Source organism: Aethalodelphis obliquidens, unplaced genomic scaffold, assembly GCF_003676395.1.
Source record: "Aethalodelphis obliquidens isolate GAN/ISIS:26980383/991018 unplaced genomic scaffold, ASM367639v1 scaffold59, whole genome shotgun sequence".
In the NCBI taxonomy this organism is placed as follows: domain Eukaryota; kingdom Metazoa; phylum Chordata; class Mammalia; order Artiodactyla; family Delphinidae; genus Aethalodelphis; species Aethalodelphis obliquidens.
Genome location: NW_020838003.1, coordinates 7,815,173 through 7,840,468, shown reverse-complemented (window position 1 = coordinate 7,840,468; position 25,296 = coordinate 7,815,173). Strand labels below are relative to the sequence as shown.

General features: G+C 40.3%; 1 protein-coding gene across 4 annotated transcripts in view; it reads left to right on the top strand.

The window, feature by feature from the left end:
* The first annotated feature begins 23,136 nt into the window (after nucleotides 1-23,136).
* ANTXR2 (ANTXR cell adhesion molecule 2) overlaps nucleotides 23,137-25,296 on the top strand; it is a 212,511-nt gene continuing 210,351 nt past the window's right edge. For 2 of the 4 annotated variants that reach the window (XR_003428808.1, XM_027087434.1), the window contains exons 1-2: nucleotides 23,260-24,070; nucleotides 24,724-24,795. Coding sequence is in view for 3 of the 4 variants with exons in the window: in XM_027087434.1 (XP_026943235.1) it covers nucleotides 23,919-24,070; nucleotides 24,724-24,795 (224 nt within the window). In the remaining variant the exon portion in view is untranslated. Of the gene's footprint in view, nucleotides 24,071-24,723; nucleotides 24,796-25,296 lie in introns of all 4 variants that reach the window. The other 2 variants (XM_027087433.1, XM_027087435.1) reach the window with 2 other exon arrangements.

Sequence of the window (25,296 nt, the reverse complement as noted above, 5' to 3'; positions counted from 1 at the left end):
CATTTAAGTCCTTGTTCTACAACTTACTTTGAACATATAATTTAACATCTCTGTACTTATTTCTACATCTACAAATAAGGATAATAACATTGACCTCATAGGATTGTTGTGCAGTGTAGATAAAGGATTATAAGTGAAAAGCACATTTTAAACTGTAAAGCAAATATGAAAATCAGTTGTGGGGTCAAAGTGTAAAAGACTGTGCCTACTAAAGTCCAGGCTAGCAAATACTCCTTTAGGTGTGCCAGAGAAGTTCAAGGCCTCGTATGGAAGGCTCTGTGACTATTGAATTGGTCATCTCTTGCTTTTTCCCCTACAACTATCAATGCAACTAAGCACCTCAATGGGTCAAGCTCTTTGTTAATTTTGACATTTGGTACTATCAGGTGTTATCAGCTTGCTATGACTTATAATCCATGCCTAATCATAAGTGGTACTGAGGTTTTTGTTGACTGGAAATGTAAACACAAAGCAAGAAAATTGCCCTTACAAGAAAAACGATATAAGGGTATTCTTTTCATTTGTAGACCGTGGCAGAAAAGTCTCATTGATGTCAAACAGCATGGCTCTACCATGATGCATATTTTCTTTCTTTTTTCCCCTGCGTGCTTGAGAATGCCAAATTAAAAAAGAAAACAGCATCCTTGTGAGCCATTGTCCTCAGAACTATTAGGCAAACGAATGAGTATTTCATAGACTTAACGTGACAATGAATTACACGTCCAAAGCAGGTTGTGTGTGTGGTTTAGCAAAACAAAATTAACAGTCATTCTAGGGAAGGACATTGCCACAGCTTTGGCGTAATTAGGAATCATCATAATCAAATATAGGAAATTGGCACATCTGCTTTTCAGGCTGTTGATCCAACTGTGAGGCTGCCTGTGCGCACTGGCACAAGTGGTTCTGATGCAGCTCGATGTGTTCTGCAAAGCTGTATTTGCATAAATATTTACATAATTTTCTCCAAACACCACTATAAGCAGTTGTTTTTTTATCACTTTTTCTCCCTTGGGTTATTATTTCTTCCCATCCCTACTCCTGATGAAAGAGTGATCACTTGTTATTCTGAAGATTTCTCTTTCTTCAGGGGAATTTTAGAGAAAAACCTTGGAACCTGAGAATTTTATAAAATAACCGTGAGATGGAGCAGTACTTTTTACTTGGTATATTTTTCTAAGAACACAAAAAGAAAAACTACACTTCACCCAGCTGTGGGAGCACAAAGCAGAGAGTAGTTGGGGAGAGAATCCGCTCGGGGTTTGAGATTGATCAAAAACAGAAAGTCAGATGAGGTGAAGTGGAATAGCATGGCCTTAAAGAAGTCATGTCTCCACCCTACCCTCTATTTCCTTCAGTTATTAAAGGTTAAAAACGTCTCCTACAGAAGCATTGGTTGAGCTGTTTAACTTTTAGTTACTTAATAATTTTGATAGTTTCCTTTTCCTTCAAAAGAGCTAAAAGATCTCTCGTCTCCTCCAGTTTTGATTTTCTATTCTGCATTTTTGAAACTACAATGTATTTTAAAACAAAACACCTTTAATCCTTTAAAAACATCCAGTTTAAAAAAATCTACCATCTTCTTTATTTTCCAAGCATTGTTTTGCTTACCGATAGGCACAAGTGTCCTATTTTTATTAATAACATCTAAATTGCAACAGTGAAAATACTTTATAACGTTCTAAATATTTATAAAAATATTCCTCCAATGTGTAAGGCCTGTTTTTTCTATTTTAATATGAACCCTTTTCTTTTGATGCAGACTTTTGCTGACATATCCCAGTGAGTGTGGGATTTGTACATTGGAGGGTGGTGTAGGATATATTTTTATAACAAAATAATTGGGAGGTTTACACAGGGAAAGATATGTTCATTTTTCCTTACAAAATCATTAGACAGAGGCTACTTTTCAACAATTTGCAAATAGGAAAAGACAAAAAATCCTAAGTAGGAACAGGCAAGAAAATTCCCTCAATCATATCCCCAAATACAACTTATACTCATATATAAATTATGAGATATTGGTAATTATCAGTTGTGTGGTTAGTTATGTGTATATATGAATGCTAGATTGTGAATGGGGTGCTTGTGTTAGGTGCTTATTTTAAACTTTTTACTGAGCTTTACATAGTTTAATTACAGAGTATAAATCACTTCTTTTCAATGAATCATTCTGTTATATTAAACCATATTGAATCATAAAAACATTTTCAAGTAATATTAAAAGGCATTTTAGGGCTTCCCTGGTGGCGCAGTGGTTGAGAGTCTGCCTGCCGATGCAGGGGACACGGGTTCGTGCCCCGGTCCGGGAAGATCCCGCATGCCGTGGAGCGGCTGGCCCGTGAGCCATGGTCGCTGGGCCTGCGCGTCCGGAGCCTGTGCTCCGCAGCGGAAGAGGCCACAACAGTGAGAGGCCTGCGTACCTCAAAAAAAAAAAAAAAGGGCATTTTCCTCTTTTCCTCTGTCATTCTTAGAGCATTGTTTTTTATTCCCATGCTTGTTTCCCCATGGACCCCAGGTAACTGCTGCAGCATCAAAAAACACAAGGAAGACAAAGGGTGAGACCTGGGCTGTTGGATATCCTCCCTCCCCTGCCACTGAGAACCCATTTCTTCTCTTTTACTCTCTTTTCTCCTAGTATCGTCTTACCCTTATCTTGTCACTCCTCACCCCATACTTTTTCTCCCTTAAGTTTTCCAGATGAGCTGACAAATCCATGTCAATAAATGGGACCACTGGTTGCTTTCATTTTGCCTGTGGAGGATTCTAGAAGTTTAAGTACGCGAAATGATCCAACGAGTCAAAGTCAGATTTAGGAGTAAAATCAAGCGCCTACCATTTGATTCATAGTTGTCTTGTACTAATAACTCATTAACTTTTTTATTACTTTATAATTTAAGTAGAATGTTTTTCTGTGATGCACATATACACCTCTGGATATTTTAAAACCTTAAAAAACCTGACATATGAATGGTGGTGGCGGTGGTGTGTGTGGACAAATCATTCTTGTCCATCTATTAACAAGATGTTAAGAGTTTTAAACTTTCTCTTTCCTTCTAAATCTGATAACTCTGGATTTTTCCTTGTTTAGTCCTGGGATTAAATACCTGTGTTATGTCTTTAGTTAGTCATGGTTGTGATCTGCTTTAACAGCTGAGGAATTGTCAGCAACTTCTTTGATCATATCTAATCTCACTATCAGCTAGCAATTTAAAATTTATTTCTGCTTGCATTTACCTATGGCAAGAATTTTTTAAACTCCACGTATGTCTTATAATATTTGTGTTTTATAATATAGTTATTATCATTCCTATCTCTACTTAAAGTTACTCTGAAAATATATAATACATACTTCAAAGTTTGAGCAAGTGTTGTGTGGCAAAAAGAGCTCTTTCCTGGGAGTCTAGTGTTCATGTTCAGGAGCTCCAGTTTCTTATCTGTAAAGTGAGGAAATTGGACTAGAGAAAATTTTAGTCGGCATTTATTGAGCACCTAACATGTGCCAGCAACTGTTGTAGGTGCTGGTGAGAAAAAGAGATTCTCAGTTCAAGCTTATTATACTGTTTGGAGAAGAATCAATTCAAATTATCATAAAAGTCTCTATTAGGAAATGCATAGAGTACTAAGGAACACAGAGGGTGCATTTATCTTCCTCCAGAGGGACTCAGGGAGAACTTCTTGGTGTAAATTCTGTTTAAGATGAGAACAGAGGGGAGGGATAAATTGGGAGATTGGGACCGACATATACGCACTACTATGCATGAAATAGATAACTAATAAGGAACTACTGTGTAAACAAGGAACTCTACTTAATACTCTGTAAAGGCCTATATGGGAAAAGAATCTAAAAAAGAGTGGAGATATATTTATGTATAACTGATTCACTTTGCTGTACACCTGAAACTAACACAACATTGTAAATCAACTATACTCCAATAAAAATTTAAACAAAAAAAAAAAGATGAGAACAGAGAATAATAAGTAGCAGTAAGACAAAGAGAAGTATTTAAGATAGAAGTCCCCAGTGGTAAAAATGTTATTTTGGGGTAATTTCAACTGCATTTATATAATAGTTGAGAGGACAGAATTATTTACCTTTTAGAAATATGGAACTTCGGGCTTGATCTGTAATGAGAGATCCTTAATTATTTTTAATTTCCTGTTATATTTTTCTTCTTCAAGAGCTCCCTCTGGGCCTGCTAGTTCAGAAGAGGAATATTTGTAACATGAGTTACATAACTGATATAATAGGATGTTCAATCTGGAAATAATCTGCAAGTTTAATCAGTCCAGCCCCCTTACTCTGCAGAATGTGTCTTTAAGGCAAAGAGATTAAGCAACACATCTACTAAATTTTCATAGCTGATGAGTGGTTGAGTTTGCATTAAATGTAGTCTCTTTCCTGGTTTAGTGGTGGTTCTCCTATCTCAGGCTGTCTTTTCATAACATGATGATAAATAAATGGGCATTTCCATAGTATTTCATATTCAGGTACCAGTAGAAGAAAATTATAAAAAGGAAAAGAGGTGGAAATGGAATGATACATTTTCTGTTTGTTTGGTTTTGTTTTGGTTCTCTGGTTAGTGGTTTCACTATTGTGATAGTTACAAATGTGTCTCTAAAGTTTAAAAAATGGACCTATCCACTCTTGTTTTCTTCAGGACACATTTTATTGTTAATTATATATCTATATATCTGTGCTAGTATTTTAATTGAGAAATAAATATTTTAACCTAGAACAGTTAATATAAGTCTAAATTTCTCTTTTCATAATGCTGCCTGATTTTCTGGTACTATCTGTATCTGTAGTTACAGATTACTTATAAATTCTTACGTCAATTTGGTTGGTCAAATATGACAGTGGTTAAGAGTTTGGGTTTTGATAAAATTATTCATTAATTCTGGACTGAGTATTTTTATTAGATGACTTTAGGCAAGTAGTGTAACTATTCTCTATGATTCTATTTCTTTATCTGTAAAATGGAGATGAGATTGTGATGAGGATTTAGTGAGATAGTTTGTGTAAAACATTTAGCCTAAGCTTAGAACTGTTATGTCGGTTACTATTATTGTTGTTTTCATAAAAGTCAAGGTCTCAGTATAAATCACGGTTGGAGGTGGTCTCCAGAAACACTGCTTACAGAAGTACTTGACAAAGCATATAAAAAACAAAGTTTTACATTTGTGGAATGGATCAAACTAATTTTGATATTGATGTTACCACTGCTGTTGCTGGAAACCAGATTTAGTTTATGGGTCTTGGCTGCCAGATGAATGAAGCAGAGAGCCAATTTTGTATAAGTGGGCCCCACATGACTCCTGGGAGTGTCCCTAATGTGAAGAAGGCATAGTGTGTTACAGCTGCCAGGAGTGACATTATCCAGATAGCTTGGCTCGACCTGGTCATCCCACCCTATTGGCAGCAGGACAACTGTGAGACACAAACAGCCTGGGCCAGGCGAAATAAGCCACTGGGGAATGTGGGAAGGGGATGCAGAGAGCTTGTGGAAGGACAAGAACAAGGAAGAGGTTTGGGCAATGATGTGATAAAGTAAAAACTAAAGTAGATCAACCCCATGGGATTCCAACTGGGAAAGGTAGAATAATATTTTTGAGATATTAATCAAGTTTTTGTTGGCATTTCCCATTCCCACTGTCCTTCCTCTTAAGCTCATCTTCCACCCTCTTCCTCTTTGCAGACTGAAGCTGGTTGGCACATGCCCTGTGGACATGACACTGAGGACCAGATTCTATCTGCCCATCCTCCACTCTTTCTGCATATATAAATACCTTGGTACTGAAAAAATCTCTCTGATTGTAGATGCATCTTGAAAAAGGGAGTGGGTAGTCACAAGGATTGACTGAAATTGTTTACTTTTTACCCCAGTAGAAATTTAGTAGTTAGAACAACAGAAATAATATTAAATTCTTGAACATCTTGATTTTGAGCATGAGATTCAAATGTGAAACATATACATTATATATAGTTTTCCTCTTAAATTTCCAGTTTCTATCCAAAGTAGGCATTAGGTAAAACATCTTAAGAAAGATTCATATTTTTGCAATACTTGTGAATAAGGAAGTACAAGGAAGTTTCTCACGAGGATTTCACTGCTGTTCTTTTTTTTTTTTTTTAAAGAAGATGTTGGGGGTAGGAGTTTTTAGTAATTAATTTATTTATTTTTACTGTGTTGGGTCTTCGTTTCTGTGCGAGGCCTTTCCGTAGTTGTGGCAAGTGGGGGCCACTCTTCATCGCAGTGCGCGGGCCTCTCACTATCGCGGCCTCTCTTGTTGCGGAGCACAGGCTCCAGACGTGCAGGCTCAGTAGTTGTGGCTCACGGGCCTAGTTGCTCCACGGCATGTGGGATCCTCCCAGACCCGGGCCCGAACCCGTGTCCCCTGCATTAGCAGGCAGATTCTCAACCACTGCGCCACCAGGGAAGCCCTCACTGCTGTTCTGTGTAATCATGAAGCCAATATTGATGCGATATAATTCCATTTGAAAATAACAACGACAATAAGACCTGAAACTTTCTTGCTGAACTGAACTAAACCTCTGTCTGAGGGACAGGTCTTTGTGTTCATTCTTTCAACAAACATTTACTGAGCACCAGTTTTCGATCAGGCACATGCTTGGCACTGGGGATTTACTGACAAGAAGCATAGATTTACAGAGAAGCTAAGAGTCTACGTGAAATCGTGATGGGAGTATGTTCTTACAAGCAATTTTCACATAAGGTTATTTAATCATAGACTTAAGTGGAAATTCGATAATCTATAATTTCCTCTCTTAATCAACATTCTCATTCCCTAAATAGATTTGGAGAAGGCCAGGATACTGAGAACACTGTGGGCAAGTGTGTTCTCATTGGTTCATCTGGATTGCTAATTCAAAGTATAAGACCTCACCTCTCAATTACTCACTTAACATTCCAGTACATTTTTGGAACAACGGATAATTTTGGAGGCTGCCAAGCAGATGGATAAGTGGTAACTGACTTAGCAGATCTAGGAAAGCTGAAACCTAAGCTTACCAATAGGCTAATTAAAACTGCTGAACCCTGGAATTGCTCCTGAATTGAAACCACAGGTGCTTCTGAAGGTGAGAATGCAGGGTGGGGCTGAAAGCAAGAGAATAGGTTGACAGTGTTGTGTTATAAGGAGAAGCTCCCATTCCCCCTATTCTATCTCCACCCCAAGCAGAAGCCTGCAGGTTAACTGGTTGAACCAAAGATGTTTTGCTCATAGAGATTCCAGATACAGTTAAGAGTGGAGAGGAGATACCATAATAAAGATCGGGAAAATGTGAAAGTCTGCATTATGAAAAATGAGATTCTCAGAACCCTTTTCCATGGGGATCTTAACGTACAGAATACTGGAGGCCAAATTTATATTCTTCAGGCAGGAGATTGTAGGATTCTTCTCTGGGAAAACACAGCCCATGGGGAAAAAAGAAAAAAAAAAAACCCTATAGATATTACAGCTCTTTTGGAAAAATAAGGGGAGAGAAATATCTACATGCAAGGCAGTGATATAAGGGAGTTAAATCTCTCTCTTATAGCATGTTTTCATTAGTGAAAAATCAGGGTATATCACAATAAGCATGTTATTTGTTATTACATAGTATTGGAAATATAAAGATAACACCAGAAGATGCTGTTAAAGTATTTGAAAGTGGATTTAACTATTTTCCTCTTCTTATCAAGGATTAGGAGTTGGGTAAGAAAATGAGAAAGAAACAGTGCTAATTCTAGTTAGGAAGAAGAGAGATATCTTTCCTAACTAATCTTTTGTTGACTTAACTCCTTTGTGGAACAAGGTGGCATATAAATAATTCCAAAGTATTTGCTAAGTACCAACAAGGTGCAAGGTACTAATTTCAGTTATAAAATTACATAGTTGTTATATTTAATAAAAGTACTTTAACTTATATTCTTTCACTTTATTTTCACAATTACCCTGTAGAATAGGTAGGACAACACTTTACAACTGGTTTTGTTAGGAGGTAAGAAATAAGGAGGGTGGTAAAAAAAAAAAAGGAAAGTAAAGGAGTTGCTTAAACACTAGCATAGCTATGGAAGCAAGATAGAGACGATAGGGCTTCCCTGGTGGCACAGTGGTTGAGAGTCTGCCTGCCGATGCAGGGGACACGGGTTTGTGCCCTGGTCCAGGAAGATCCCACATGCCGCAGGGCGGCTGGGCCCATGAGCCGTGGCCGCTGAGCCTGCGCGTCTGGAGCCTGTGCTCTGCAACAGGAGAGGCCACAACAGTGAGAGGCCTGCGTACCACAAAAAAGAAAAAAAAAAGGGACAATAATTTTGTTATAGGTACCTCAGTGTGACCATTTATTAATTTTCAGTGAAAAGTACAACTGCCAAATGAGTTTTAAAATACTGATATCACCTGGTATGCACATCCTCTCCCCTGTAAAAAAATGTTTCCATGGAAATTCAAATTGGTTGGTAGAAATGCAATCAGAGCATAGCTATGGGATGATTTTCATGGCTGATATCATCAAATTTTGACATGTGATGTCCCTCAACACATGGTCAGGCGATATTTGCCAAGCAACTGGAAAGTCCATGTCAGATGGCCAAGTCATCTTCATCTCTGGGTGGTGCTGAAACTACACTGACAGAACTGTGTTCTTTGACTTCATGCAGACCATCTGGTGACAATTATTCTTCAGTGATCTTTCAGTACAGTTGTTTAGGTTAAAGCCTTCCCTTATATCAAGCCACATTCCAGTCATGCCTTCTTAATGAGTATCACATATTTTAAATAATTGGAAAACTCAGCTTGTGCAGAGATTTAGAATGAGTAATGTATCCAGAAGGTTTTCTGATATACTTATAAGTGCATTATAAGAAAACCCAACAATTAATGAGAATGAACTTGAGTTCATTTTGATAAGATGAAGCTAAAGATGATTACTGGATTAAACAAATATAGTGTTAGAATCATAGGTGCTAGTGTCAGAATATAGAATGCACAATCTGTGCTGTTCTTTATATTATGTGTACACTTAAGATGCTATCAAACTCTTTTAATCACTACCCTATGTTAGAAGCTTTGTTTGTCTTAGCTAGTAAAATGTCACTTCAACAAAACCAAAAGAATTTAAAAAAATACCCACATGCTTGGAAAGCAGAAAATAGCAAAATGTGGGAAAAAAGTCATCTTTGTAAGGAAAGGTCGGCAGAAACATATGGATCCCAAGTGAAATTAAAATAAGGTTTCTGTACAGGCTAGATACTCTGGCAGATAACGGTGCCACAGGCCAGACAGAAGGTTCCCAAGGCCCCAGGCTGCTTTCTTACTTCTGCTCCACTGAAGTAAGTATCCAACATTATTTTGGTGATAACACTTGTTATACATCCTCTGGATCCTCAGATGCTAAATCATCCTATAATAGACTTTATCCAGGAAACCTAAAGGCCAGCCATATTTCATCATTTTTAAAGTTTCAGTGATTATAAAACAGCCATCTGTACATGTCTGGAAGCATATTTTTATTTGGGTTATCATTTGATAAGGTACAGACAACCCAATCTTCAATCCTCTCTGATGTGTCTATTTTTTTTCAAGTTCATAGGAAATTTTGTTATATATTTTTAATTTATATTTTATTTAGTTGAGATACACAAGACTTCTTAAAGTCTTTTAACACTTTAAATATTTCCTATTTAAATATTAAATAGGAAAAGAATAAGTAATTACACAAAATAACAAAGAATACGTTCACTGAAAACTATTTGACAGTATTATTTCATTGAAAAAAAATTCTTTGATTAAGCAAACTGCCCATATTAGAATTGGAGACCATACATAATCGTCCTATACAGAAATCCCTCCTGGAACTTTCCATCTAAAGCACAGTCTTTTACTCTTGTTTAATAGTAATGTATTACTAATTAATTTTTATCTATTAGTTGCTTTTATCACCAACCAGATTCAACATAGGGAGAGAGTGAGTTAGATGCTACAAAAGTAGCTTTGAAACTCAGCCCTAGCCAGTAATCCCTCCCCTGAACCATAGACTTTTGAGCCTACGTAGTTAAAAAGATCTGACCCTAAGCCACTTGCAACAGATGGCTGGCATTCTGCCATTAGATATTTATTCTTTGAGATTAATGCAAATATGCAAATATCGTTGGTCAGCTTGGAGATGGGTAGAAGGAAAGTTAACGCATTAAATATTTATTAGTGTTGCATATATTAGTGTGAATTTTTTTATCAGATTGTTTTGTCTTTATGAGGAACACTTGAAGAACTTGTTTGTTTTGAACAAGAATTGCAGGAATGGGTACTTCAATGGGAGCAAGTGAGAGAGTAGTTGAGATGGACCTGGTAGAAATGGGAGGGGGGATGGAAGTTAGGAGAGCGTTGGAGAGTGCTGTTTAGGGGTGAGCCATACTAATCATGTTCCCAGCAGGAAACAGATGAAAAACATTCAAACTGGATCATCTAATGGAGAGGTGATTTATAAAGGATGAGGTAGGAATAAGTCAGGAAGGAGTAAAACCTTGAGCTGTGCAGAGAAATTTGCCTGACAGAAGCTGTGCCCTTTGATGGGGAGACCCTGAAGAACAAGGGCAAGGCATCATGGAAAGAAAACTACACAGGGCATCCATCAAAAGAGTTGCCCTTAAGTCTCTGTTCTTCAGTGTACCAGCTAAGTCTTGACTCTCTATGCATCAGTATTCTCATCCAGAAGATATAGTACCTTTTCCAGAAATTCATTGTCAGATGGTATCATTTATATAAAAGCTCCAAATACAGAGCCCTACAGAGAAGGAAGGTTGGAAGAAATGAATGTTTAATCTCAAGGTTGTAGACATTAAAGGCACAGGTAAAAGGAAAGGAAGACCTTCTTTCACTGAGGCGGGTTTTAAGGTTAATATATGGAAGGTGATTAATCTATATATATGTGCTCACAGACAAATGTTTCAGAGATTTCTTTGTATAAATACGGATCAATAAGTCAGCAAGTTAGAAATAGTTAGAAATAAATTAGAAAGAGGTGGGTGGACAAATAGGGAAAGGGAAAATACCAAAAGAAGTCCAGAACTTTTTCCTGAATCATTAGGATCAAGAATATTAAATACGAGAAACTAACACACCATTGTAAAGCAATTATACCCCAATAAAGATGTTAAAAAAAAAAGAATATTAAATACGTATTTTGCTAGTAGAGGTCTTACTAAAGAGAGAGCCAATAATGCAGACACAATCACAAGGTTCATCCCCACGTGCACTGGAAACGGAATAACCCATAGCTTTTAGCAAAAGGGTGATTGCAAACGTTTTGTCATATTTCTTCAGAAATTTATTTTACACTCAGATACACACTTTTAGCCTGCACTGTTAACTCTCTTAGTAAGCCACAGGAAGGAGACTTAGAAATGATTTTTTTTTCTTGTTTACCTGTGGAACAAGCTTTCAGTTTTAAATCCCAGCATAAAGTAATATATGAAGAATGTCAATGCACTTTACCTCTTACAAGATACTCTTGTAAGAAAAATGACTAGTTAAAAGGGATGATACAGTTCTTAAGTCAGCATCAGGGAAAAGAGAAATTTTTTGTTTGATCTCATGAGTTTGGTATTGTGTTGTGTTACCATATAACACGAATGCAGTTTAAAATTCTATGTGAAGTCTCTCCGTTTTGACTGTCAATTCAGGGTGGAAAACCATTTTGTTAGAAGTGTCAAGGATATGATGAATGGTGAAGATATCAACTTTGTTAGCATATTTTTTTGACTGCCACATGATTCTTCTTGTACTATATCATGTATGAACAAAAGAGCATTAATGCAAAGACTAGAAATTCAATGAGTTTTAAACTAATCACCTCAAGGTGCAATGAATTTATCTGCGATATCCTTTACATATTGATGTTTGTGCCTACTCGGGCTCCCTTGGTTTATATTCAGTATTTGTGCCACAGAAGGGAAATCATTAATGAGTGTCTTTAAAATGCAAATTTGTCAAGGTCAGAGTTTCAAAAACAGAAGCTTGTTGGTTGAACCATGCACTGAATTTTATTTCTTTTTAGTAGTTGGTTAGATTATCAATCAAAATGTTGACTGTAATTGTTTAAAAATTAATTTATAAAAGTCATTTTCAGCCTTTTCTTTGTCTAGTTGAGCTTCATGTGAGAGAAAAATCTTTTAGACAGAAAAGAGATGATCGGTATAAACAATACACATATTGTACTCTGTGGAACTGACGTCTCCCAAAGAATTTTGCTGTGAGCAGAATTTTTGTAAAGTGAATCTTGCTCCCTCCATGACTCTCCTTATAAAAGAGGGGCTACTCTTCTTGTGTGGGACACCTTCTAAGGTATCTTCCTTTTATGCCATGTCTAGGAAATGTCCTCTCACCACCAGGGTGAGGCCCTGTCTGTCATGTGTCGGTTACATGTTCCTGCCTCTGAACTTGAGTTTCAGTCAAGGATGGACATCTGATCCAAACGAGACCAATACAACAAAACCTTCTTTTTTGGAAATTAGAAATTGGAGCCTGCATCTTCCAGATTAGACTCTAATCCCATCTATAAGTGCCGTTACACTCTGCTCTGGAGTTTCTATGGGACACTTTGTAGCTTAATGCTATTTCCTATTGTCTTTCCTTAGTTCACCTTGGGATCTGTTACTATAACCAAATTTACTTCTTCCTTGGGGTGAACCCTATGAATGGAATTGAAGACTTTGGTTTAGAAATGTCAGGCTTGGGATTTCCCTGGTGGTCCAGTGGTAAAGAATCCACTTTACAATGCAGAGAACGCGGGTACAATCCCTGATCAGCGAAGTAAGATCCTACATGCAGCGGGGCCACTAAGCCCGCACACCACAACTGCTGAGCTTGCACACCACAACAGAGCCCACATGCTCTGGAGCCCGTGCTACAACTAGAGAGAGAAAACCCGCACGCCACAACTAGGGAGAAGACTGCGTGCCGCAATGAAAGATCCCGCATGCTGCAATGAAGACCCAATGCAGCCAAAAATAAATTAAATAAATAAATTTTAAAAAATAAATCTTAAAAAAAAAAAAGAAAGAAATGGCAGGCTTACTACCTACTTTCAAGACCTTCTGGGACCCTATTCCAACAATGAGATTTCCCATGTGCTGTTTCCTCCAAGCCTTCTCACCCAGTCTTCTGCACAGCTGCCAGTCTCCAGCTTTTTACCCAGGCAGAACTTAGCTCTCGACTACATGTGTTGACTATTTCTCTGAGGCAAAGAAATTCCTTTCCCTTCCCATTCCTAAAAGTGTCATTCTTCTAATATTACTGTTAACTTTGCAGTTTTGAGTCAACCTAGGCTTTAGTATTTCATTAAACACAAGATAAAAAGCAAGAAAAGAATACCAAATTTTATCTATTTTGAAAATAGTTTTAAGTGTTCTCAGCTCCCCAGTGTCTTTCTTCTCTAATTTGTCTCACTAAAGCAACCTGGTTATCCTTCTTAAAGCAAAGCTCTTTTTGAACTCCTCTGGTGTTTAAAATTTATTATTGTCTCCACAAAAATGTCCATAACATGAAAAGGTTTTTATTGAAGGCCTAGGTTGGCTAACTTTTTCATTAAAGTTCAGATAGTAAATATTTTAGGCTTGTGGGACATATGGTTTCTGTCTCAGCTACTCAGCTCTGCTGCTGTTGTAGCACAAAAGTAGCAGCAGATAATGTGTAAGCCAATGGGCATGACTGTGTCCAGTAAAACTTTATTTACCAAAACAGGTGGTGGGCAGTATTGACCTAAAGCCTTCTATGTATTGGACCTTATCCAGCTGGATTAGTTTTACTTTCTACTCTCTCCCTTCACACACTCAGGGCTCCAGTGACATTAAGTTTTTTCCATGCCTATTAGGTACTCTGTACATTCACTGCTCTGTGCTTCGGTTCCCTTGGATGGAGGCTGGAGTGGAGCTCAGGGAGACTGTTGTTTCTCCAAGCACATTTTCCGTAAGAGGTGACTTAACATTAACTTTAAGGTATCATGTAGTCATACTACTTGTTAAGAGTATGATGACAATACTCTAGAGAAAGCATAATAAAATACATGATTAAAACACAATACTAATCCTATGAAACAGGTAAAGAATGTAATCACAGGGCTGTGCCTTAAAAAACATATGTTTGGGGAGGGTGGGAGGGAGGGAGACGCAAGAGGGAAGAGATATGGGAACATATGTATACGTATAACTGATTCACTTTGTTATAAAGCAGAAACTAACACACCATTGTAAAGCAATTATACCCCAATAAAGATGTTAAAAAAAAAAAACAAAAAAAACATATGCTTGCTCTTCTACACATCTTAATTGATGATGCCATCTTTTCACCATCCCCCATCTTCAGACAGAAGCTGTTTATGCCTTTTCTTTCTGCAGACTTTTCTTCCCTTCATCTGGGCTAATCTTAAAAGCACTACCCATCTTTCAAAATGCAGACTAAACGCTCTGCCCTCCATTGATCCGGATCTTTCCAGCTATGAGTAATTTCTCACTCTTCGGAATTCCTGTTATACTCCATCACATCATTTTAATCTTGGTATTATAGTTATTTAATTATCTTAGTTCAATAACTAGAATATCTCACTAGAGTATCTCTTAATAGACTGTCTTCCAAAGAGCACAGATCAGTGTTTTGCAAAGAGTGGGCATTACCTATTTGTTTGATTAATAAATTTAAAAAATTTGTAAAAATGAATTTCTTCAAATTGAGACTCCCTTTATCTGATGAACAAGTGTTAACTCTGTAAAAAGATCAGGGTCAAAAGCAAACCTCTGGTTTACTAAACTTTTAAAAATATCCTCAGGCACTTGTGGTCCAGTGTTGGTGAACTTAAGCTGGTATTTTTGCTAGCCAGATTTGCTACATATGAAACCCATTGGCCATTTGGGGATTGACAACTTTCCTACTGCTCCTTTCAAAGAACCTCCCAAGAAAACTGGGATAGATAATCTAGGTGCCATATGTGCTGTTAAAATAAAGTTGGATATGCACTAATCAAGCGGTTTCCATGAGAAACGCAAGGACTCCAAAATATGAAAAATCTTTTAAATTGTAGTACTTATGGTAGGCACTCCAAATAGAAAAATTACATTTCAAACTTTTTTTTATCTTAAAAAATAGTTTATACCACAGCTTAAATATCTTGGAGCAGAAACAATGTGGCTGTTTAAAATGTTATATAAACAAGTTTGGAAGAAGCAAAAAAAAAAAAAAAAGTTTCTTTTTCATGTTGCCTACAAAGTCTTTAAATATAGTGCTTAGCTTAAAAGAGAGATTTTTTTTTTTCACTTTTTGAAAATGGTGGAGACATAGGTATGGGGAGCCCTTCTCACACAACGGATTGCAGGCAAGGGAACAAGGATAGCCAAAATTGAATTGCCTCAGCTGAATGGATGGGCTAAGAACATCTTCATTTAGGTATCATCCCCAGGATAATTGTCTTTTTTATTTGTTTGTTTCTTTTGAGGAAGGTGTCATTCTTAGCTAAAACTTGTTTTGTCTCCCTTCCGAGTTGTCTGTTTCTATCTATAGCCACTTCCATTCTTTGAACTTTGTTATTTAAAATTCTTACTTCTGTGTTCTTAGGAAAACTAAAAAGATTTGTATTTGTCTTACAATATCCTCCAAGAAGTCGATTGGATCTTCTTATTTTTTAAAAAAAAAATTCCGTTATGTAAAAATCTATTGATTTGCTTACTGTGAAGGTCACTTTTTTAGTTGAATGATTCTTTAAATTCTGTTGTGCTTTACAATTTTCAATTTTATGCTAAGTGAAATAAGTCAGACAGAGAAAGACAAACACTGTATGATATCGTTTATATGTGGAATCTAAAAAATACAACAAGCTAGTGAATAAAACAGAAAAGAAGCAGACTCACAGATATAGAGAACAAACTAGTGGCTACCATTGGGGAGAAGGAAGGTGGGAGGGGCAATATAGGGGTAGGGGATTTTAGAAAAAGGATTATTGTGGGATTATATGAAATCATGTGTGTGAAACTTTTGAAAACTGTAAAGCACTTTTGAAAACTTTTTTTTTCAAGTCTAATTTCCCTTTTTCCTTCAGAATATCTGAGTTTACCAAGGAGAAGAATAATATCAAATGAGTGCAATGGATAATTTAAAGATTCACAATTTCTTCTCTTTTTTTCCATTTATAACCTTTTATCATAATTATAAATGTCAGCAAAATGACTAATGTAAAGTTCACAGGGATTATAGAATATTAGGACTTAAAGTACTTGAAAACAGAATTTGGTCTAGCTAATCTAAATGAAAGGGATTTATTAAGAAGTATAAATAGCTCACAGAGTCATCTGGGTTGTTGAAGAAGGAGAGGGAAGCCTGGGCATTCATGAACAATTCCCCAAATACACTCCAGCACTGGGCTGGAAAGGAGCTGCTCACCCTGCTGAGATTAGGGAGGTGAACCCTGAAGCCACTGAATGAGCCTCACATGCTCCCTTCTGCACACAGCCTCTGTCATGACCTGCATGCGCTGCCTGTCTCCTCAGGGAACTTGGTTCTGACCCAAAGTCTGGCATGAGCATATATGGGTGGATTCTAAACCATGAGGAAAACCTGTAAGGGAGTTTAGGAAATGTCCATTTTTTAAACTCTTTCTAACAGGCAGAAAGACATGCTAGAGGGGAGCTGGATCAGTGTTGAGTGAGCTTATTCAGTGTCCGCTATTTCAGGCAACTTTTCTCTTTTCTTTGATTCCCACCACTTCCCCAGCTGGGATGCTGATAAACGGCAAAATGACTAGAATTTGAAAACTGGCTTATGACTCAAGTTGTGTCAAGATGCATCATAGACCTACGAGAAGAATAACTATTTTCTCATTTCCTTATGTGTAACTTCCTTTTCTAGTGGTGAAAAGTGTGTTATTTATGTTTACTTAATTTACCTATCCCTCTGTATGTAACCACCTTCTCATCACCACTGTTACCCTCCCCCAATACTGATACCCTCATGCTTTAGGAGTTCTGACAATGTCACCACCTGTCACCCCCACTCAGACACTGACACTCTGTACTGGTTGCCACCCTGCCCTGGGGTGGCACTTTCTATAACCCATCTGGTCTCTGATACCCTATGCAGGTGACCCCTGATAAAAAGCCCTCCATGTGTTACATGGGTTTCAATATCCCCTGCCACGTGTTCCCCATTCTGAAACTTTCCTTGCCCTGCTTGGGTCCAGTCCCATCCCAGGCTGGTTCCCTTGTGCAAAATGTCTTTTCACACTGCTCAGGCTCTTATACCCGGCACTGTGCTGCCCCACCCTCGACTCATCCCCTTCATGCTCCAATATTCTGGACAGCTTGTCTTCCAGTGTAGACTCTCTTCTTGCTCTGTTCATGCTCTGACACCCTGCACTGGGGTGACCTCCCTACGTGGAAGTCTGTGCTCAGGCTCCAGCTACTCCACAGTGGACTTCCTCCCCTGTACAGAAGTCTTCCTCCCCTCATTTAGGCTCAGAAACCTCACACTGGGCAACACCTGCTCTACACACACACATGCACAGGTAACCTCCTCACCTGGCTGGTTCTTTGACTCTTCATGCTGGGCCACTGCCCTCCCACGTGGATATCCCCCTCACCCTTTTTTGGCGCAATATTCCATGGCAGGCTGCCCTTCCCCGCAACAGGGGAACACTCCTCACTCCGCTTGGCCTCTGACACCCTGCCCTCAACTACTATAGCTTCTCTCCACTAGAAGGCCATTTGCTTGGCATTTCAATGGCTTTTGACCTGAACTGTTCAGTAACAGAATGCAAGGGAAGAGAAAGAGGAGATAGAATCTGGCACCTGGAACATGGTGTCAGGGAAATGTGGTACAAAATGAGGCAAGTCCGAAAGGTATAATTGTGTATATGGGGGGCCCGGTGACTATCATGGTTTCTCTGGAGCATAGAGTACATTAGGGGGCTTAACTTGTTATAGGGGAAGATAGCTAATTTGTAACGCTATCGTGGAGGGCCTTAAATGGTTAGGAGATGGTATCTCATTGGCGGCTATTAGTTAGGCGATGAGTATGATTGGTTTTGCACTTCAGAAAAATAAATCACAGCAAAGTGTGTAGGAGGCGTGGGACGACAGAATATTATTAGAATAATTTCACTAAGAATTGAGAAACTGACCTGGACCAGGTCTGCTCTAGAGGGCATGAGAGGAAGAGATGCCCTCACAGGACTTTATCATTCCAGGATGCCAGTCTGAGCCTGCGCTGGTTTGTGAAGGTCTGAGGTTGCACGTGAGATAAGACGTTCAGCAAACAAGCTGCCAGGTGTTTGGCTTTTTGTGGATGTTCTGGTTGCTGGAATTTGACTGCTGGCAGCTCACTGCTGAGTCCCTCCTTATAATTGTCCTAAGCCAGAGGAAGCTGCCTTGCCCAACGTTATACTTTCTCTAAAGGGCAGCCCCATTTAATGACTGGTCCACGAGGAGATACAAAACTCTGGCCCCATTGCCTCATTCGATTCAGGACAACTGTGAAAGGCCATTACGGGGGTTGGCTGAGGCTTCCTTCGCAACTGTTTCATGTTTCAACTTTCTCTCTGACCATTTCTGCTTCCCTCACCCCTCACGGGTTTTCTCCTGAGAGCATGACCCGATATACCTCCTGCAGGCAAATCCCGGAGTCTCAGGTCTGTTTCTGGGAAACTGGCTTTAAAATACACCCAATCTGGGCTTCCCTGTTGGAGCAGTGGTTGAGAGTCCGCCTGCCGATGCAGGGGACACGGGTTCGTGCCCCGGTCCGGGAGGATCCCGCATGCCGCGGAGTGGCTGGGCCCGTGAGCCATGGCCGCTGAGCCTGCGCGTCCGGAGCCTGTGCTCTGCAAAGGGAGAGGCCACAACAGTGAGAGGACCACATACTGCAAAAAAAAAAAAAAAAAAAATACACCCAATCCCAAATGCAGATGTTAGTAACCATTCTCTGTCGTTGGCTACATTCCCTGTTGGTCATACATAGAGATATTAACTTAGAAGTAATTGCCCCTTCCTAGAGCATTTTGTTGACTCTCAGGAACTAGTTCAGACATTGGGGAAATCTAATTCTTTAATGACTATACTGACAGAGTTTAAAGAAGCTTTGTCATCTATAGGTAGATTTATTATCTTCCTGTGAATCATGGTAGTTATCATATAATGAATCACTCTACACATAACGTGAATATGAATCACTTCCAGTGTGGTACTGTACTTCCAGGAGAGCCATGGATGGAGAGCCATGGAGTCACTGTGGGTGTCATACAAAGTTATCTACTTGTAAATAATATAGATTATATGATTTTTTACACATAAAGAATACGTTTATTTTTATTTTCCTATGTCCATTATTGTTGCTTATTTGTCTCTTTTGTTTGTTCATTGTTGGGGTCAGGGGAGATAGAAACAAATTAATGACAGGTTATTGGAAAGATGAACCCCTGAAAACAGGGGTATAAATTTTATTCTTAGAATATTACCAGATACATAGTAGATATCAATAAATACTTGTTAAATAAAAATCAGTAAATAAATAACTAAATAAAATTTAACATGAAATCCATAGGAGCTTTGTGGGTGCAAGAGATGGGCAATGATAGAGGGCCTAGTGGACACTTTTAATCATCAGGTTAATGATGATTAATGATTAATCAATGTCAAGCTATTCTAACTGCATTAAACTGAGTTTAAAGTGTTTTTGAATTTATTAGCATATTTTATGTAGTAAGGTGATAAATTCTAATGTTGAACTAGAAGTTTGGTTTGATACAAAGAATAACTTTCAAAGAGTAGGGGCTTGCACAGATTATGAAGCAAAATACTTCAGCAGAAATGCAGATAATTTGATAAAATACAAATATTTTAGGTTTATTTATCTAAATAATTCAGTGTAACCATCCTCCTCTGTTTAAAAATCGGCATTCCCTATCCCATCCTATCTTGATTTAAAATAGAAAGTTAAACAGTGTTCCAGCATGTCTGTAATGGTACAAAAGTCAGTTGGAAGGCTTACCTGGCCGGTGTCCAGTTGACACAATGCCCGAGTCCTCTCACCTGAGAGAGGGGAAGAGAAAGTGTTGTTGTTGTGACTGCTCCTTCTTCATGGCTTGTGGAGATTCCTAAGTCTGCCCTTGCTTTCACCTTCCCTCATTATTGCTTAGAAATAGTGTGGCCAAAAGCGTCCTTCAGGACAGGGGTCCCCAACTCCGGGGCCATGGACTGGTACCGGTCTGTGGCCTGTTAGGAACCGGGTCGGACAGCAGGAGGTGAGCGGCGGGCATATGAGGGAAGCTTCATCTGCCGCTCCCTGTCGCTCTCCATCACTTGCATTACCTCCTGAACCTCTCCCCCTGTCCCCCCAACCCCGTCCCGCCACCCGTGGAAAAATCGTCTTCCAGGAAACTGGTCCCTGGTGCCAAAAAAGGTTGACCATCCCAGGGACTGCCCCAGTTTTAGCGCTGAAAGTCCCATGTCACTGGTCACCCCTCAGTCTGGAACAAATTGGGACAGTTTGTTGCCCAAGTAATTAATGACCTTCCCACTAATTTATATTAGATGAAAGTGATTTGATTAATTATTGGTCCATGCTAGGTGAGGCCACATCCCTGCTTTGCTGTAGATCTTATATGAGCAAATGAGTGAAATGATAGAAGTTCCAGAACTGGGCAGAATTAATTACCCAAACAAACAAACAAAAGAAAGGTAATACACTTTGGTATGCCAATCACCTCTGCTGGCCTGGGTCAGGAAAGAAGAACTGAATGAGAGGAGTCTAGGAGGGCCTAGGGATTATGAGAAAGAACAAATTTTAAGTCCAAAGTATTTTGTTTTAGTTCGGGCCTAGCACAAGATAGATCCTTAGACTAGTGTGTGGAGTCCCAGAAGCTGAGCAGAAAATGAGTCAGGAAGCTGGGGGAAGAGGAAGCCAACGTGAGTTTAAAATACTTCCTCCTGAGGATAGAGTACATGGTTAGCATTGTGTCTCATATTTCTTTACCTTCTATCCCCTCTTAACTTGAAACCATTTGTCATTACTTTTTGGCAGATTTTTCCCCCTAGATTTTATTCAGTCAGGTACTGATATGATATTAATTGGTAAAAGTATATGCTATCTTGGATTCTGTCTTCATTAAAACTAAAGCTGAAAATGAAGACCAGTTTTAACCAACAGTAAATAATAAAAACCTTGAAAAAAAAAACTTTAACAGCTGTTAACACAAGTTTCCTGAAAATGTCAGCCTGTTCCAGTTTTGCTGTGGGAAGTCAAAGAAATTAATGTATCTACAGTTGGCCCTAAATTTGAAATGAGAGGTGGCACCATATCCCTGGAGGCCTGATGGCTGCAGAAGAATCAGAGTTTCAGAACCTTAAGAAGATATGAGACCAAGGAGCACAGAATTAGGATGCTTATAATACAGCCATCCCTCTCATTGGACTTTATTTCTGGAGCTCAGTTACTTGAAAACAATGGAGGATTTGCATTTCTTTTTAACAAAAGTGTAAGTTATCTTCCACTCAATCAGCCACTTGCCCCATCAGAACCCTCCCTACCCCCCTATCAGGTAAAAAGTGGTGGATCCAGTAGATGATAGTGGAGTTTCCATCCCTAAGTGGCAGACATTTCCAAACTGGGGATCTACCTGTATTTATTGAAGCTCTCATCCATTCATATCTCTCAGTTCAGCCACTATAGGGGTGATGGTCCAAGGTACCATTTCATTGTGTCCTGATCCTGCAGTAGCCTCCTGACCGGTTTTCCTGCTTTCATTCTTGCTGTCTCCAAATTCAGTGTGTCATATCAGCTAGAATGATCTTTGAAAAACATAGATCATATCACTTTATGCTATTCTCCACCCCTGGAACGCCTCTAATGGGCTCCAGTCTCACAATATAAAATATCTGAATTCTTTACAACAGTTTACAAAGCACATATACTAGTCCCTGCCTAGTTCTCTTACTTCCTCTTTCACACAGAACTCTAGCCATACTGTTTTTCTTTCTGTTTCTTGAATGTTCTAAGCTAATACTTATGGAAAGTTGGAGCAGCTGGGAATGTTTCCCCCTCTAGTTCTTGGAATGGCTACCTTCTTTGTGTTAGTCATCTAGCTGGTCATTCTCTATCATATTACCATATATTAAATCTCTGCAAACTACCTTCTAATACAGACATTTACTTACGTATTTTTGTCTGTTTTTCCTCCTCAACCAGACTGCAAGCTTCATGGAAACTGGGGCTTGTCATCTTTTTTGGAGCCTTAACTCTAGGTCCTAGAACAGTGCCTAGCACATAGTAGGTACTTAATAAATCTTTGTTAAAGTGGCAGGTTTCTATCCTCAGAGAGCTTGCAAATCTGGTTGTATGTCAAAGATTATGTAAATGAAAAGTTAAATACTCAAGACAACCAATAGAATTGCTAAGACAGTATGTGATTAGGTAGTATATGAACTTTTGATCGTAAAGCCTTGATTTAATTCAAATGAAAAGGAGGAGGTGACACTTCACATTACTGTCAATTATTGGTGTTTATACCAGTGAGATTGGTAGCTTCTAAAAGCCAGTTTCTGTCACGGGAAGGCAGGTGTCACAGGTGTGGTGGGGGAGGAGGGAGGGAATGCAAAATGAGTAAGCAGAGAATCCGAACGCCTGCAAACTTTTGCTCTTGCACAGTTTGGCAAGGGTGGCCTAGCTTGCTGCAAGATGCAACGCTTAATATCTGGAGCTTGAGATAAATGACAGTGGGATGAAATATTTTGAGGTACAACTGTCCACTGCTGAAGAGTTCAGTTCCCACCCCCGACCCCACCCCCATTCCCACCACCATGCTGGTTTCTAGGCTTGGTGAGATGAAACAACCAAGTAGGTTTATAGAAAAAGAGGAAATTGCCTTTCTTAGGTAGCGGTGCAGCAAGTGTGCTTGTGGTCATAGGGGTGGGGCAGAGTGCGGGGGGGGGCATCGCCTCTCTTGGGATGGCTGGACTTCAGTTTCCCAAACCATGGCGAGGGCTGCTCTGCACAGCTGCTGAAATAGGCCGAGGCTGCAGGATACATGGAGATGTTTAATTTCTAGAGGACATCTGTTTTTCTAAACTACTTATCCCCTTTCCAAAAACTGACAAGCGTTAGTCATCTTCAGCTCGGCACGAACCCACAAGCGTGCGTGTGTGTGGCTCGGCGGCCTTCGGATCAGGCCCCGCCCTCGGGCGCACACTGACACTGCGGGCACCCGGCCAGATCGCGCTTTTGGCCTGCTGTGAGTGGCTTCTCCGGAGCCACCAGTCCCGGGGCCAGTTCAGCCTCCTCCCCTAAAGGGGACCGCCCGGCTGCGCTGTGCCGGAGTGGAGTACGAGGAAGAAAGTTTGGAGTGCAGAGCGGAGTTGGGCCGCCGGAGGAAGGGAACCAGAAGAGAGGGGTTTCCAGTCCAAGTTTGCGCGGCGGCGGCCGCGTCCCGGGGGTGCCTGTCCCGCTTCGCGCTGCAGCAGCCGGAATCGAGCCCTCCCGGCGGACTGGAACTCTCGGTCCGGGTTCCAGACGGGCGCTAGAGGCTCGACCAGAGGCCGGGGAGGAACTTCTCTTGCAAGCTGTCGCCGAGGGCCCTTATTGTCTGCAGGAACTCTCCGGAATCGGGAGGGGGAGGACTGGATCGCTCTTCCACTGGGATTCGTCAAGAGTTCCGGCGGCAGCTGCGGCGGTTGCGGAGTCTCCCTTTGTCCTCCTAGGACCTCCCTCCTTCCCGGTCTCCCTCCTTCTGTCAGTTAGTAGGTCCTGCTGACCCAGGCGCCGGCGCCCTAGCTGCTCGCAATCCCCCACCCCAGGGTGCGTCCCTGGTAACTCCTACCACCCTAGCGTCGCCACCGAGTCGAGCAGAGGGGGCTGTGAGCAGGAGGGAGTCGCAGACCCCTGGCCGCAGGATGGTGGCGGGGCTCTCCCCGGCGCGCAGTCCCGGGAGCTGGCTGGTCCCCGGGCTGTGGCTGTTAGCTCTCAGCGGTCCTGGGGGGCTGGTGAGCGCCCAGGAGCAGCCCTCCTGCCGTGGAGCCTTTGATCTCTACTTCGTCCTGGACAAGTGAGTGCGGGAGGGAGATGCAGGGTCTTCTGGTGAGAGTGGCACTGGGTAGTGAGCTGTGGCTGGGGAGGCTGAGATGTATGTGCGACCTGGGGAGGGGTGTGGGTAACCCGGTGATGGGTGCCCTGTTGCTATCTCTGTCCGAAAAGCTAGCGCTTTCGGATCTTTGCGGGCTGCGGGGTGATAGGAGGATCCCTGAGCTGCTAGGCTCGCTGGGAGATGGGTAGTCACTGCTGGCCAGTTGTGGAGTTTCTTGGGAAATGGGAGTGCGGCCACTTGGGATAGCCTTCTGCGACCCTGTAACCCAGACGAGACTCTTTCTCGGCCCCTCTGTCCTCAGCGCCTCACGCTGGCTAGAGTTTGCCTGGTTTTATCCTGATCGCAGCGCTTTCATTGTAGCTAGGCAAAGTCTAAGTTTGACATACCCAGTGTGGTTTACGTTTCCTTCTAAGTAAAGCTGTGTTTATTTTGAAGAGCTGGGATCCTACTCCAAACAATTAGCAGGCAGGTGGTCCCTGAAGATGGGTTGACTTCCTAGATTCTCGTAGCACCTAAGTTTCAGATGCTGACGCTGTTACTTTGCTTGAAGAAGAGATCAGATTAGGCCCCAGTAAATGTGTTGCTTTTATGATCAGTTCAATTTCCTTTTTCAGGTCTGGGAGTGTGGCAAATAACTGGATTGAAATTTACAATTTTGTCCAGCAACTCACAGAGAGATTTGTGAGGTATTTCTCCCACTTTCCATTTCTAAGCAGGGGAGTTTAATGTGGAGGGAAGTTGGAAACCATTTGCAGGGAAAGCCATTACTGAAATGTTGATTTTTAAGTGCCTCAAGGTCTTATCACACACATGCTGTTATTAGGACAGCCCTTCAGTTGTTGAGGGCTTTTTTCATCTGGATCCCAGAAACTTGGCTCAGGCTCTGGGGAAGTATCTTCAGATACAATTACAAATGTCTTTTCCTTTCTGAATTTTCATCTGTTCTGAATTTCAGTTATGCTTTCTCATAATTTACCACATTAAAAATTTTATGCTAATAGTATCCATAACATAGTTTCCTTTCCATACAATTCTTAGCATTGTTGAGGTCCTCATTAAAAAAATAATAAGTGTTGGTAAACTTCAAATGAACACACGTTAATAACCCACTACCAGGAAAGGCACTTGTGTGTGTTTAAAGAAACGACTTGTGTTTACGCAATATGTGGGCGTGTGGCTGGTTTAAA